This window comes from Ranitomeya imitator, chromosome 1 (genome assembly GCF_032444005.1).
Source record: "Ranitomeya imitator isolate aRanImi1 chromosome 1, aRanImi1.pri, whole genome shotgun sequence".
In the NCBI taxonomy this organism is placed as follows: domain Eukaryota; kingdom Metazoa; phylum Chordata; class Amphibia; order Anura; family Dendrobatidae; genus Ranitomeya; species Ranitomeya imitator.
The window spans coordinates 210981031-210996907 of record NC_091282.1 but is presented as its reverse complement, the minus strand read 5'-3'; the positions used below and the strand labels follow the sequence as shown (position 1 = coordinate 210996907).

The 15877-nt window shown below is 43.5% G+C and overlaps 1 protein-coding gene across 7 annotated transcripts in view; it reads left to right on the top strand.

The window, feature by feature from the left end:
* The first annotated feature begins 7528 nt into the window (after positions 1-7528).
* Positions 7529-15877, top strand: part of ZNF608 (zinc finger protein 608) — a 116100-nt gene continuing 107751 nt past the window's right edge. For 6 of the 7 annotated variants that reach the window (XR_011318530.1, XM_069753754.1, XM_069753721.1 and 3 more), the window contains exons 1-2: positions 9224-9896; positions 10340-11416. Coding sequence is in view for 6 of the 7 variants with exons in the window: in XM_069753754.1 (XP_069609855.1) it covers positions 10550-11416 (867 nt within the window). In the remaining variant the exon portion in view is untranslated. Of the gene's footprint in view, positions 7699-9223; positions 9897-10339; positions 11417-15877 lie in introns of those variants that run through there. The other variant, XM_069753712.1, reaches the window with a different exon arrangement.

Sequence of the window (15877 nt, the reverse complement as noted above, 5' to 3'; positions counted from 1 at the left end):
GTTTTTCCTCTGGTCAGGTGGAGCCTTCTGATTGTCCTGGAGTGGACATGGTGGTGGATAGGTTGCATCAGATTTGGAGTCATGTGGTGGACAATTTGAAGTTGTCCCAGGAGAGGGCTCAGCAGTTTGCTAATCGCCATCGCCGCGTGGGTCCTCGACTTCTTGTTGGGGACTTGGTGTGGTTGTCTTCTCGTTTTGTTCCTATGAAGGTCTCTTCTCCTAAGTTCAAGCCTCGGTTCATCGGTCCCTATAGGATCTTGGAAATTCTTAACCCTGTGTCATTTCGTTTGGATCTCCCGGCATCGTTTGCTATTCATAATGTGTTCCATCGGTCGTTGTTGCGGAAGTATGAGGTACCTGTTGTTCCTTCGCTTGAGCCTCCTGCTCCGGTGCTGGTGGAGGGTGAATTGGAGTATGTTGTGGAGAAGATCTTGGATTCTCGTGTTTCCAGACGGAAACTCCAGTATTTGGTCAAGTGGAAGGGTTATGGTCAGGAGGATAATTCTTGGGTGATTGCCTCTGATGTTCATGCTGCCGATTTGGTCCGTGCTTTTCATAGGGCTCATCCTGGTTGCCCTGGTGGTTCTCGTGAGGGTTCGGTGACCCCTCCTCAAGGGGGGGGTACTGTGGTGAGTTCGGTTTTTGGGCTCCCTCTGGTGGTTACTGATGGTACTGGGTGACTTGTGTTCTCTGCTGTCTCTGGTGTCCACCTGTTCCATCAGGTTATGGGAGTTTCCTATTTAACCTGGCTTTTTTGTCATTTCCTCGCCGGCTATCAATGTAATCAGCGTGTCTTTTTACCTCTGCTCCCTGCGTCTGTTATCTTCAGGACAAACTAAGTTTTGATTTTCCTGTTCCACGTTTTGCTTTATTTTTGTCTTAGTCCAGCTTGCAGATATGTGATTCCTTGCTGCTGGTTGCTCTAGTGGGCTGAAATTACTCCTCATGTTCCATGAGTTGGCACATGAGTTCAAGTAATTTCAGGATGGTTTTTTGAAGGGTTTTTCGCTGACCGCGCAGTTCACTTTTGTATCCTCTGCTATCTAGCTTTAGCGGGCCTCATTTTTGCTGATTCTATTTTCATAACTACGTATGTGCTTTCCTCTCATTTCACCGTTATTACATGTGGGGGGCTGCTATTCCTTTGGGGTCTTTCTCTGGAGGCAAGTGAGGTCTGTGTTTCTTCTAATAGGGGAAGTTAATCCTTCGGCTGGCGCGAGACGTCTAGGAATCATCGTAGGCACGTTCCCCGGCTACTGCTAGTTGTGTGTTTAGGTTCAGGATCGCGGTCAGCTCAGGTTCCATCACCCTAGAGCTTGTTTGGTTTTTGTGCTTGTCCTTTTGTGATCCCCTGCCATTGGGATCATGACACTTGTGCAGCATTAATGCTGCACAAGGTGTGGCTCTTGTACTTTGTAACACCTGAGGGGGGTTAAAGGTTACCTTTGAAATTGGTTCAACTAGGCTTCGGCCTACACTCTGCTCCTCTCCTCCTCCTGCTGACCCTGGGCTGTAACAACGCTAGTTTTTGCCCGGAAGTGCTAGCTGCACAGAGAAAAACATGAAGCCAATGTGTTAGTGGGGTTCAGCACCGCCTGCTGTTCCCCCACTGTGTAGCCGGCAAAGTGTCCTGCAAACGCAACGCAGACACAAAGCTGACTCCAGTGCAGGCTTCGGCCTACACTCTGCTCCCCCTGCTTACCCTTTGATCCAACACCGCTAGTTGGGGCTGTAAGAAGACAATCTTTGATAGGCAACGCATCCGGGTTCCAGCACCGCAAGCTGGTTCTCGGCAGTGTTTTTGTCACAGGTACTCCCTCGTGCCAAACCTGGTTTCAGCACCGTCAGCTGTTTCTGGGTTGTGTCAAACTCGCTGAGACGCCTATGCTTGCCCCGTCGTGTTGCAGTCGGGTTAGCCAACTCCAGGGTGCCTCCAGTTTAGGAGCTTACTATGTGGGCTGCGTGAACTGGTAGTCAAGGCTGGTTCTGTAGTGCCAGTAGGCCCAGCTCCCCCTGTAGGACTGTTGGGGTTCGGTAACTGCAGCTGCCTCGCGGCCTAGCTGTTCTCTCCTCTCCTGTGGGCCTTGGGGTCCACCACCTGGTTCCAGCACCGTCAGCTGGTTCCGGGCCGAGCCTTTGGCTTAGGTGCCTCCTCCTGGGTATCCGAGTTCCGCCAACGTCAGGCGGTCCTTGGTAGTGCTTTTAAGCGCGGGCACCTACAGCTTAGTAACCGGGTTCCAGCACCGTCAGCTGGTCCTCGGTCGTGCCATTGGCTCTTGCACACTGGGGCAACGCATCTGGGTTCCAGCACCGCCAGCTGGTTCTCGGCAGATTTTTTTTGACACAGGTACTCCCTCGTGCCAAACCTGGTTTCAGCACCGTCAGCTGTTTCCGGGTTGTGTCAAGCTCACTGAGACGCCTATGCTTGCCCCGTCGTGGTGCGGTCGGGTTAGCCAACTCCAGGGTGCCTCCAGTTTAGGAGCTTCCTATGTGGGCTGCGTGAACTGGTAGTCAAGGCTGGTTCTGTAGTGCCAGTAGGCCCAGCTCCCCCTGTAGGACTGTTGGGGTTCGGTAACTGCGGCTGCCTCGCGGCCTAGCTGTTCTCTCCTCTCCTGTGGGCCTTGGGGTCCACCACCTGGTTCCAGCACCGTCAGCTGGTTCCGGGCCGAGCCTTTGGCTTAGGTGCCTCCTCCTGGGTATCCGAGTTCCGCCAACGTCAGGCGGTCCTTGGTAGTGCTTTTAAGCGCGGGCACCTACAGCTTAGTAACCGGGTTCCAGCACCGTCAGCTGGTCCTCGGTCGTGCCATTGGCTCTTGCACACTGGGGCAACGCATCTGGGTTCCAGCACCGCCAGCTGGTTCTCGGCAGTGTTTTTGTCACAGGTACTCCCTTGTGCCAAACCTGGTTTCAGCACCGTCAGCTGTTTCCGGGTTGTGTCAAGCTCACTGAGATGCCTATGCTTGCCCCGTCGTGGTGCGGTCGGGTTAACCAACTCCAGGGTGCCTCCAGTTTAGGAGCTTACTATGTGGGCTGCATGAACTGGTAGTCAAGGCTGGTTCTGTAGTGCCAGTAGGCCCAGCTCCCCCTGTAGGACTGTTTGGGTTCGGTAACTGCGGCTGCCTCGCAGCCTAGCTGTTCTCTCGTCTCCTGTGGGCCTTGGGGTCCACCACCTGGTTCCAGCACCGTCAGCTGGTTCCGGGCCGAGCCTTTGGCTTAGGTGCCTCCTCCTGGGTATCCGAGTTCCGCCAACGTCAGGCGGTCCTTGGTAGTGCTTTTAAGCGCGGGCACCTACAGCTTAGTAACCAGGTTCCAGCACCGTCAGCTGGTCCTTGGTCGTGCCATTGGCTCTTGCACACTGGGGTAATGCATCTGGGTTCCAGCACCGCCAGCTGGTTCTCGGCAGTGTTTTTGTCACAGGTACTCCCTCGTGCCAAACCTGGTTTCAGCACCGTCAGCTGTTTCCGGGTTGTGTCAAGCTCACTGAGACGCCTATGCTTGCCCCGTCGTGGTGCGGTCGGGTTAGCCAACTCCAGGGTGCCTCCAGTTTAGGAGCTTCCTATGTGGGCTGCGTGAACTGGTAGTCAAGGCTGGTTCTGTAGTGCCAGTAGGCCCAGCTCCCCCTGTAGGACTGTTGGGGTTCGGTAACTGCGGCTGCCTCGCGGCCTAGCTGTTCTCTCCTCTCCTGTGGGCCTTCGGGTCCACCACCTGGTTCCAGCACCGTCAGCTGGTTCCGGGCCGAGCCTTTGGCTTAGGTGCCTCCTCCTGGGTATCCGAGTTCCGCCAACGTCAGGCGGTCCTTGGTAGTGCTTTTAAGCGCGGGCACCTACAGCTTAGTAACCGGGTTCCAGCACCGTCAGCTGGTCCTAGGTCGTGCCATTGGCTCTTGCATACTGGGGCAACGCATCTGGGTTCCAGCACCGCCAGCTGGTTCTCGGCAGTGTTTTTGTCACAGGTACTCCCTCGTGCCAAACCTGGTTTCAGCACCGTCAGCTGTTTCCGGGTTGTGTCAAGCTCACTGAGACGCCTATGCTTGCCCCGTCGTGGTGCGGTCGGGTTAGCCAACTCCAGGGTGCCTCCAGTTTAGGAACTTCCTATGTGGGCTGCGTGAACTGGTAGTCAAGGCTGGTTCTATAGTGCCAGTAGGCCCAGCTCCCCCTGTAGGACTGTTGGGGTTCGGTAACTGCGGCTGCCTCGCGGCCTAGCTGTTCTCTCCTCTCCTGTGGGCCTTCGGGTCCACCACCTGGTTCCAGCACCGTCAGCTGGTTCTCGGCAGTGTCTTTTGCTCTTGTACCTTCTGCTCCCCATCCTGGTTCCAGTACCGTCAGCTGGTTCCGGGCAGAGCCTTTGGCTTAGGTGCCTCCTTCTGGGTATCCAAGTTCCACCAACGTCAGGTGGTCCTTGGTAGTGCTTTCAGGCACGGGTACCTCCTGCTTAGTAACCGGGTTCCAGTAACGTCAGCTGGTCCTCGGTAGTTCCATTGGCTCTTGGACCTTCGGCTACCCATCCGGGTTCCAGCACCGTCAGCTGTTTCTCGGCAGTGTCTTTTGCTCTTGTACCTTCTGCTCCCCATCCTGGTTCCAGTACCGTCAGCTGGTTCCGGGCAGAGCCTTTGGCTTAGGTGCCTCCTTCTGGGTATCCAAGTTCCGCCAACGTCAGGCGGTCCTTGGTAGTGCTTTTTAGCACGGGTACCTCCTGCTTAGTAACCGGGTTCCAGTAAAGTCAGCTGGTCCTCGGTAGTTCCATAGGCTCTTGAACCTTCGGGTAGCCATCCGAGTTCCAGTTCCATCATCTGGTTCTTGGCATTTTCTCAGCCTTCTTGTACCTTCTGCTACATTTCCAAGTTGAAGACCCTAAAGTCGACGACCCGGAAGACCACCCCGATGACGACGACGACAACCCGGAAGACCACCCCGATGACGGCGGCGGAGACGACGACGGCGGAGACGACGACGGCGGAGACAACGACGGCGGAGATGACGACGGCGGAGACGACGACATGGAAGACCAAGAAGCAGAAGAACAAGAGGCTGCAGAACAAAGAGCAGAAGAACATTAAGCATAACACTTAATATCAGAGCAAAAGATATTATCTCAATTATATGCAGAAGAAGACTAAGCAGTGTATGGGGGTGAGTCCGTTCCTCCTCGTGGTGCCCCTGGATAAAGCCTGATGCTGCAGGCCAAACTGAACGCGGACAAATGTAACTTTTGTGACTGGCAGAACGGAAGGTGTAATCTTCCAACTTTTATAGATAACAACTACGGGAATGCCTGTCACAAATGAGAATATGATGAAGAAGTAGAATAGGAAGAATAATACAGTTGAATAAAATGAATATGTAGAATAGGAAGAATAATAATAGTTGAATAAAATGAATATGAAGAATGTAATAAAAAAAAAAAAAAGGTAAAGGATGAAGAAGAAGATGAATAAGGTGAAGAAGAAGTTGATGTCAAAGATGCTGATGATGATGAAGATGAAAGTGTGGGAAAAGTAAAAAAAAAAGAAGGGGAAGGGCGTGGAATAGTGAAACATCAATATCTGACAAAATAAAAAAAATATTTACATAGTCAATATCTTTGTCACTCCGAACGTCTTTAAAAAAAAAAAAAAACATGCTATTCTATTTGATTGGGCTAAACCTCTATGACTTTAATGTCTCCGCCACCTCCCCAAATACATCCTGCATTATTCTTAGTTGTTTTCCTTCATGTAGAATGAACCTACAAGGAAAGAAAGGGTTTATTTTAAATCCGATATTTTGGTCCCATTGACTTGCATTGGGATCGGGTATCGGTATCGGCGATATCCGATATTTTTTGAATATCGGCCGATCCTATCCGATACCGATACTTTCCGATATCGGAAGGTATCGCTCAACACTATTTATTAAATGTGTATATACAATATGTGTAAATAATGTAGTGCGAGTGTATTAATATGCTCAACTACCGCTCTAGTCTTCGGTGTCCAGCGCCATTCTTCTCCTCTTCTGTGTGACGTCACTGCTCTGCGTCCTGCAGTCCAGGTAATGCTGTAGTCTGCGTGACCCAAAAGTGACTCTTAGAATGTACAGTGTCGGCAAAAAAAATCTTTACATTTGCGCAGCAAAAAAAAACTTTACATATAAAATCCACATCATAATTTTACTTTTTAAAAAGTGTACACAATGGGGGAGATAATAAAAAACTATCTAATATTAAAGCTGGCTTTGTTGCAAATATCAACCAATCAACGCTCAGTTTTCACTTCTCTGGTAAAGCGAAAGCTGCACTCTGATTGGTTGCTATGTGCAGCTCAGCCGGTTTTGCTATTTGGCAGTCTTGTAAAGATTTTTTTGCCGGCACTGTAAGTCTATAGAGCGTCAGAACGAGGCTTCAAATGCTTATATTGTAAAAGAGACTTCCGGCTCACGCATAGAACATAAAGTAAACCAGATAGTCGCAACTGCGGTGACGTCACCGAGTAGCGAAGGAGATCGGCGCTGAACACTGGAGAGAACACTGGTAGGTGAGTATATTTACACACACTACATTACATGCACATTTACACACATTTAATGAATAAAAAACTTTTCTTTGTTAATACAATAACTATTTTTTTTTTCCTAATTTCAATTGCTTTTGTGTTACTTTGTCTTCTTTTTTTCTGTCTTCCCTACAAATGACTACCAAATGCTTATTTACAATGGTGGATATAATGCCAGCAAAAGATCATTTTTAGACAGTCATCTAAGATTCTGTGCTCGACAAACAAGCAAAATATATCTAAAACTAAAAAAAAATGATTTCCTCGACCTAACTATCTTTCCCATAACAATCATCTAATATTGCCCTAATGGGAATGTGAGTGATCACAGTCCATATTAAAATGCACAAAATTATATTTTTTAACCCTAAGTATGCTGAAAATTTAGAGCAGTGCCTGTGCTCTGTTCTTGCTGTACAGCTGAAGTACCCCCCGTATTTTATACATAGAGTCACAGGGATACATATTTAAGTTTTCTTTTTACAGGGAACTTAAGAAACATTTTAGAAATGTCGAAGATATTTACATCTATATTTATAGAGTGGTTTCATATTTTAAATAGACATGAGCTACTTGTTTTGTTTGACTGGGCGAGAGTACCTTGCAATTACATGTGTGTTTTTTGGCATATTCGCTTTCCCCAGTCAGCCTGTGCGCAGTGCTGTATTGTGACAGACAGTCCCTTTGTGCTGAGCAGGTTTGCATTTCACACTGCTCATAATTCAGTTAGGAACATGTGTTTATTGCTAGGGTAATTTTTTCTGCAGCCTGCCGTGTAACTGGCTTCTCCTCTTACATGAGTGTTTGTTAGAAGTGTATACACAGCGCTTTGCCTCCCCCACTGTGGCTAAAGAAAAAACGCAACCAATCAGTAGGGCGAGTTCCACAAACGCTCGACTCTGATTGGTCTTTCGAAAAAAGGGCATTAGGAACAAAGAAAAGTCCTTTCAGGTAGAGACACTGCTCAATTCTCTTCTTCTCTCTTTCCCAGTTGTGATTTTAACCAGTTCTGCTGCTCGCCTAGTGATCATTAAGAAGAAATAGCTATCTGTAATGTACAAACAGGAAGGATCATGAGCACAATGTAGGTGTAGAGTAATCTGTCGGCGGCAGCAGCATAAAACATTGATGCAATTAGAAGCAGAGGTCATCTTGATCGTGTTCGGATCGTAAGTACACGTGTGTGAACCTGAACTGTTAACTTGTCCAGTAAAATAACTGGAAGCTGTTTGTCTTCGATCAGAGGAATGAGGGAGCGAGCGTTCAGCTTCTGATACATCTACACTCAGGATATTTCTTACACATTACCCTGTCCACTCCACTAATATAGACCTATGCCGAGTATTGTTCAATCCACCAGACAGAAAACCTTGAGTGGATATTACCGTATCTCGCCGCTCAACATTAAAACTTTCCCTTCCACCTCCCATATATTGAATTCCAAGAAGCTCAGTTACGTTATACGGCAATTAACCCCAAACTATACCGTTCAATCTATTTTCATTATTATTATTTTTTGCCATTTCTGCCTACTGTAGGAAAAAGCCGCTAACCCCCCCCCCATGATCAACGCTTTTCACAATTATCTCCAGGTACAAGACCGTCCTGTAAAAGGTGCGTGATATGTTTTCTAAAATGTTGCATTTAGCGTTTCCGTCATGTAATCCATCAAAAAATGATTATAGGAAATTAGCACTTCAATGAATTTGAACACATTGATCACTTCCATCTCTTATTTGCCTAACACTAATGACATTGAGCCCCTCAGGATGACACTGCACAAAGATGCGCAATGTATACGTTGTTTATAAATAACAGATCATTGATCCATTGATACGTAAATATTTCTCATAGGCTCAAGTAACGCCCTTCTCCTATTAAAAGGGGGGGAAAAAAACCCTATCCACGCATGCATAGCACGCTGTCTGCTTTTCTCCCCCTGAGACGCAGATGTACAGCTGCAGAGAGAACTGTTTCGCATTCATGAGTAATAGTTGTGGCAAGGGGAGGAAGGGAGCGCACCAGAACCTAAAGAGGTTTGCTTGTGTTAAAACCAGAGATGAGCATTTTCCTGATATTGCCTGTCACCCATTTTGTGTTTTCACGTCACGACAAGCAATTGAGCTCTTGATCCTCACGTGATGTAAAAGCTTGAGCCGCAACAAAATAGCTGCTTTCAGATGGCTGCTTGTTGCTAACTGCCCTTCCCCCTCCCTCCCTCTCCCTCGCTCTCTCTCTCTCTCTCTCTCTTCTTCTAACAAACCACTCTAGACTTTCAATCTATCAACAATTCATTACGGCATTTTAACTGGGAATGTCAGCTAATTAAAAATACTAAGCATGCACAGAGATCACTCCGACGACACGGAGCAAAAATAAAACCTATTCGCGGAAAATAAGGGAAACGTTGTTGGCTGATATCAAATCCTGATGTACATACATATATGCAGCCGGCTGTAACGTTATAGATTTGGGAGCGCGGCCATTGGCCTTTTACATATTGATCATAAACAGTTAAATGGCACAAAGAAATTACAGTGAGCAGAGGATAAGGTTCAAGTCCCTCTGAAGATTGAGCATCACACTTAAAAATGTTTTGATAATAGGTTTATCAGATCACAGATCCATCACTGTTCCAAGCAGCAGCCCCCACCCCTCCTCTTCTCTTCATGTGTTTTTCAAGAAAGCAGATTTGTCAGAAAAACTAGTGATTGGGGGAGGGTGTGGGAAATGCCACTTCCTGAGAAAGCACAGAGCTGAATCCAGACCAGAGTTTCAGTCCCTCTTTTTTTTTCTCTCCCTCACTCTCTTTCTTCGCCCCCCCCTCTCTCCCTCTCTCTCTCTCTCCCTCTCCCTTTCACTAATTTATCTGGATGTTAGCACATTCTGTCTTGTTACAACTGGACGCCTGTAGGTTTGTTCATAGGGATCATTACTTAACTGATCAGGATGGCTGTGAAATCTATGTTTAAAGGAAAGACGTGATTCAAGTGGTGTCAATGAAATAAACCTTACAACTTTTTTTTTTCCCTCAATCCATTTTTTTGTGGATTTTTTTTTTTCCCTTTCATGGATGAAATTGTGAAACAATTCCTCCTTGTGCTTTTTCTCTCCAGTGTGAATCCCAGATGTAAAATGGAAAGGAAGGAAGACTGCAGAGAAAGAGAGAGAGAGGAATAAAGTGGGAAGATTCTGATGTTTATGCTAACAAGGAATTACATGGTCATCCTCTCCTCAGGATATATGACTTGTTTTCTTCTTGAGAACTCATGGTGCATAAGTAAAATGAGGGATCAACCTAGTTCGATTTCTACGGGTTGCAGAATTCTTTCTTGGTGGCCTTAATGACTAAATAAAATGACAAAAGGTAAGTGTTTTGCCTCTTCTTTTTACAAACACTTCAGTGTTAAGCATGATGTTTATCTTCGCGCAAATACCTTTTTCTCATCGTTGTCAAACACAACCTCAGTGGCGGTCACCGAGGCCACCTTGGTGCAGAACACTTAAAGTGTATGTCTTAATCAGTTTCCTGTATAGCCAGTAATATCATATTTAACACACCTTACTCTTCTCTGCTGCCTGATTGCAGTTTGATTTTTCTCCCTTGCTATGTAGTTAAAAAAAAAGAAATATGATACATTTGTTGCAAGGTTATAATTAATATGTGATATAAAATATATATTTGCAATTCCATGATTACATTGTAGCTGGGGTTATAACAAGAGTATATGATTTATCTCATAAAATACGGCAAATATTTCAGTTCACCTGTGTGTTTGCATAACCCTTACTGTTTTTACCACCCTACAGGAGCTGTAAATCAACCGAAGTCACACTTGGACAGTTAATGGAATACATTGGACAAAAGACTTAACTTTTTATTGGAATAACTTGGATTTATTTATTTTTTATTTTATTTTTTAAAGAAAATTTGACAATATTAACCAGAGATAGACGAATGTCCACCTTTCTTCAAAAAGAAGTTCATGGGAATGTAATACCACCTGTCTCATCTTCAGGATGTCATTGAGCATTTCTACTGTAGGGAAAGGTGTGGATCCAGCTGCAGTTGATGCCTATGACAGTGGTGATGACTGGGAAATTGGTGTTGGAGATTTGATTATTGATTTGGATGCAGATTTGGAAAAGGACAGACAGAAATTAGAGATGAGCAATTCAACAAATAGTGGTTGTGCGTCCAAGGACAGTGGACATTGTTTGGCATCAAGTGGACCAGTTAACTCTACCTCCTCTACATTAGCTGACAGCCTCAAATTTGCTTCCGTTCAGCAACCCTCCAGCTCCCAAGGGAACAGTCACAAAGAGACTAGCAAATCAAAGGTGAAAAGGAGTAAAACTTCGAAGGATGTTAATAAGTCATTGCCTTCTGCATCTTTGTATGGGATGCCTGAGATTAGCAGTGGCACTGGCAAAAGACATCAGGAAGCAGGACGCCTTGGGGAGGTAGCATCTTCAGCTGGCATGAATGCAGCATTGGGCCACAGCACTAATGGAGTTGGCATAACTGCAAATACTACTTGTGGGAAAAATGTCAAAGACGAAAGAACTGGAGGTAAAAGCCAAAGCACCAGGGGCTCAAAAAGGGATAAGGATTCTGGAAAGTCTAGAAAGGACAGCAGTAATAAATTGTATGACCTTGGGCATTCCAATACTGGAGTGAATAACCAAGCAGTTGTGCATTTGTATGGTTTTGGAGGTGGAAAGGCCCCTGGGAATGGCAGCCCTTTTCATTGTGGCAATAGCCTTGCAGGGGAGTTGACTAAGAATACAGTTGATTCAGGGATAATGGGAAACTCTGTACTAGGCAAAAAAGAAGAAGAAAATGAAGAAAGCCACAGGCGAAATAAAAAGTTAAAAACAGAAAAGGTAACACCCGAAATCATTATATTTCCTCTACTATTCTCCAGTCTCTGTCTAGACTGTAATGTGTTATACTGTCTCTTCTTTGTAATGCTTATCACTTGATAGACTCACGGTGAGAAAAATCCTGATTTACCCTCCCACTCTTTAAGACAAGTGTTCTAGACAGAATACATTTTTGACAAGCTGTTTTCTTTGTAAATGCTAGTTTTCTCCCCATTTATTTAAACAATTAGAAAATCATAATGTTTATAAAAGAGGTTCCTCTTTAGTGTTTGTGTGTACAAATGATCTCTAACTTATTCATATTCATTGGCTTTTATTTAGCCGGACAAGTTTTTCTTTTTCTCCTTTGTTTTGTTTTCCCTGCTTATCTGGTGTTAATGTAGCTACTATTCCACCCCTCCCCCATAATTCTTATTGCCTGTAGCAGCCAGCTCTATTTGCACAACAGGCTAGAGTCTAAACAACCAGTGAGAGATGACATGGTTACAATAATCTGCTCTGTTTGCCCATGGGGTGGGGGAGGTGTCTCGTGTATTCTCTTGCATTGGCAGAGCTGTGCTAGATAGGATTGCAGTGAGAAAAAAAAAATAAAGATCTTTTTTTTTTTCTCCTAAGGATGTAACAAGAGAGCTATTTCAAGAAATGCAAGACAGCAGTGTTTCAGGCACTCCTTTGATTTCAACCAGTCTGTCTTGAACTGTGTGAATGCTAAGTAGCTTGAAAGCACATGAGCAAATCAAATGTTAGGACTGGTTATAGAGAATGGCTATTCTTGCTGCTCATTGAGGCAGGTTATTTACTAGCAGTTATCCAGAGGGCGTAAGGTTTCTCTGGGGAACTAGTGCTTTTGTTGATTGATAATTAAGGGTCAAACGCATTCTACAGGCTGTGAACCCTTGTGTGTGTGGTGTGCTTTTTTTTTCCCCTTCATGAATTAAGTACTGTGAAGATTATGCATTATGTACTCCTTGTTAGACCCACTTGTTTTAACCCGCGCTTAAAAAGTGCCTATAATAGCAAACATTATAATTGGGGGTAAATGAACGTCGCAAATCAATTGATAAATCAATCAATCATAAAACAAACAATTTGATCAATAAAAAGTTAGGGTACTTTTGTTTCCCGTAACCTGTTTCATAAACATTTGAAATGTAATTGAGTCTTGTGCATGTTTTTACAAGCGCACAGCACGCATTGCACAATAAGTGTGAAGAAGCGGAAAGATAATCACATTTTCCCAGCAGCAATCTAGGTCTGACATACATTTGTCGGCCTTTGTTTATGCTTTAGCTCTTTTTACTGTAGGCATTTTGCCTGTCAATAATCAGTAATGTGCAGTTTCTTAATCAGCCTTAACAGTCCAGATAAATTGCCCTAATCCAGTGATTATAATAGCACTGGTTAAGGAGTCAGGTCTTTTCGATTGGATTTAGTGGCTTCCTGGAATGTGGGAGGTAACCGCCCTTTTATATCCCCTTTAGCCTTTTAATCTTCCAGCCAAATGTTCACAATCAACAATTTTGTTTAGCTGGCAATCTGTACATTTCGGGATCTCAAAGGCTGCTGTCATGGCAACAAAGATTAGCATGCTGTGGTTTCCCTGCTTCTCTTAATAATTCCTTTCACAGTGCTCCTTCAGAGATAAAATGTGTGTGAGAATTATATTTTATCCATTGTTGTGTTTTTTATGGCTTCGGTTATTAACTCTGCAGTGAATTCAATTACCAGGCAATCTCTGAAGCTTTCTTTGGCATTGAAAGAGTAAAGTCGTGTTTTACATCACAATGTCGTATTTTTTGTCACCTTCCCCTCCTGGCCTGCCTCAAGCAAATATTTCCTTTTAAACCACTCAGATTCTTGTGATATCTCATAGCGGTTGCCTAGATTCTATAGAATTATTAAGAATTATCTAATTTACTGCTATTAAAATCATAAGTGGTTTTTTTTTTCACCTGCAATTATTTTATGATGTTTTTTTTCTACCAATGAGCAAATCAGATTTTCACATTCAAGTTTAGATTGGACCGAGCTTAAATACAGGTAACGTCCGGAAACATTAAAATGAATGTCCTGCCTAGAAAATGGCTGAAACATTGAAAGAAAGGAGGCTTCTCAAGCACAATGAATTATGTCCAAATGTGTGAGCAATAAAAAAGACAAGCTACACATAAGTGACAAATGAAGACTCTCCTTGGAGCTGGGGTAATTGATTGGCTGGTTGTCCATGACTTGCATCAAGTGAAATTTTTTTTTTATTCCGTTTCCTAGTTGCTTGGTTCTGATACGTAAAGTATTAGACATCTTATTTTAACCTTTAATATGCTGTTTCCCATTATGGGAAACAATTACCCTACTTTAATCTTTCTTTGAGCCAGAAAATAATGAGCGTAAAATGTTCTTGTGCCTGTACGTGACTCCGTAAAGTAAGCAAAACAAATGATGCATGGTCTAAGGCTTTGAGCCAATTTAAAAAAAAAAATGCACCACTTATGGTTCAAAAGTAACTAAAACCGTAGGATTAGAACATCTTTTGTAAAAATGATACTTGTATCGGGTAATCATGGATTTAGGTCCCAGGAATTAACAATGGGGCTTAATGGGTTTCCTGTTATTCTATATGTCCGATTGACCAAAGCAATTGTTTGTCAAAAAGAAGGTTGCAAAGTTCAGAGGGGAATATCTTAATCAGTCATATCAAATTTACTTTGTTCTTATTCCAGAAAATAAACTGCTATGGATTGTGTTTAGTTCAACAATTACATTCTCATTTTGTCTATTTTTGACCATATAAAATAATGTCTTTTAAACATAGTTTTTGTTAAAATAAAAAAGTATAATATAAAGCTATATCAGTTTCCAAATGAGTTTATAGTTGCATAATGTTCAACTTGATTAATATATTGAAGGTCGTGATTATGGTGCCTCTTCAATGCCTGGAATATAACCTGCAGTTTCTCCAGACTAAAACACTGGGTCAAAAAGGTCACTGACTCTAATTGAAATACAAAGTCTATTGAGGCTTCACAGCAGCCACTTCTTAAATCTACATAAGCGATTTAGCAATTAAATGGACTGCTAAATATGGGTGCCTGACAATAAGCCTGGTTCAAGATCTTAGTGGGTTTTTACTTAATCATACTATTTAATAGTGCAGCATCTGAGTGTTGGCAATTCAGCAAATGGCCTGAGCTGTTGAGATCAAATAAATAATTTGTTTTAAACTTTGATTTATTATACTTACATCACCTTATGGACATTATCTGATTAGCAGAAAAGGTTGAATTGTTTGTCACAAAGCACCATAGAGCTAAGTGAGGATATACAATGAAAAACTGGAGATTTGGAGGTTTGTCATTTATCCTAGACTACCAATTTTATAGCACAATTTGATGACTTTATCCTAGAGGTTCCTTAAGTTGCCCATACACAACTGATTAAAGTTGGGCAAAATTGACAATTTTTAGAAAGTTGATTTAGAAATTACATGTGAACAGTTTTGATAACATTTATCAGACTAATTTGTGCCAAAAATACAATCTGTCAGGTTAGATTTGTATTCCCATTATTGGCTTAAAAAAGAATCACATATCATGATCGGCCAAGTTTGGTCCACTATTTACAACTTTTGCATGTTGATGATAAGATTGTATATATTAACAGTCTGGCAAATGACTGATCTGCTTTCTGACTGATCATGGTCTTGTGGATTTGGTCAGCTTTTCCTAACTCATGGCTTTTGAAATAACTTGACTCCCTATTTACTGTGGATTCTGCTTCTACACATAGAAGTTGTGTGTTTTTAAAAAGATTACATTGTCAAGAAAATAGGTATCGGAGAGCCTCAAATTGTGCTCAAATTGTAACATTATGGTCCACATATATATGTCTCCCAAGTCCCTTGATACACAGAAATGCTTGACACCGCTTCATGTGTTCCGAATGAAGGAGTCACTGACAGAATCCTGTGCCAAACAAAAAAATGATTGGCTGTTGAAATTCCACCATACCAATCCTCTCTCCCCAACTTCATCTGTTGGGGAACAGTCAGGCCCCATACACATTAGACTCTCGGCCAATTCTGAAAAACACAAACATTTCTCAATAACAATACACCATAAAGGTAACTTGGGCAAGAAAACTCTAAAAACTTTGAAGGATAAATGGGGCATACAAAATAGCCCAAACGTTGAGGTACATTAAGCCCCAAAGTTTACCCGTTTCGTTGTACATGAGTATACAGCATAAACTGAATGCATTTATACAGTAATAGATATCCACCTTTAATTACAGCTCATGGTATTCTTCTACAGCAACCAATAGAAAAAAAACATCTGCTCCTAATTTCCACCTCCCTGCATTAAACCACACAAGGGTTTTATTATATGCTAGGATTTTTTGTGATGTTGCATACAGTTTTACTATTACAAAGTGCGTATACCACATCAGTGAGTGAATTTCATG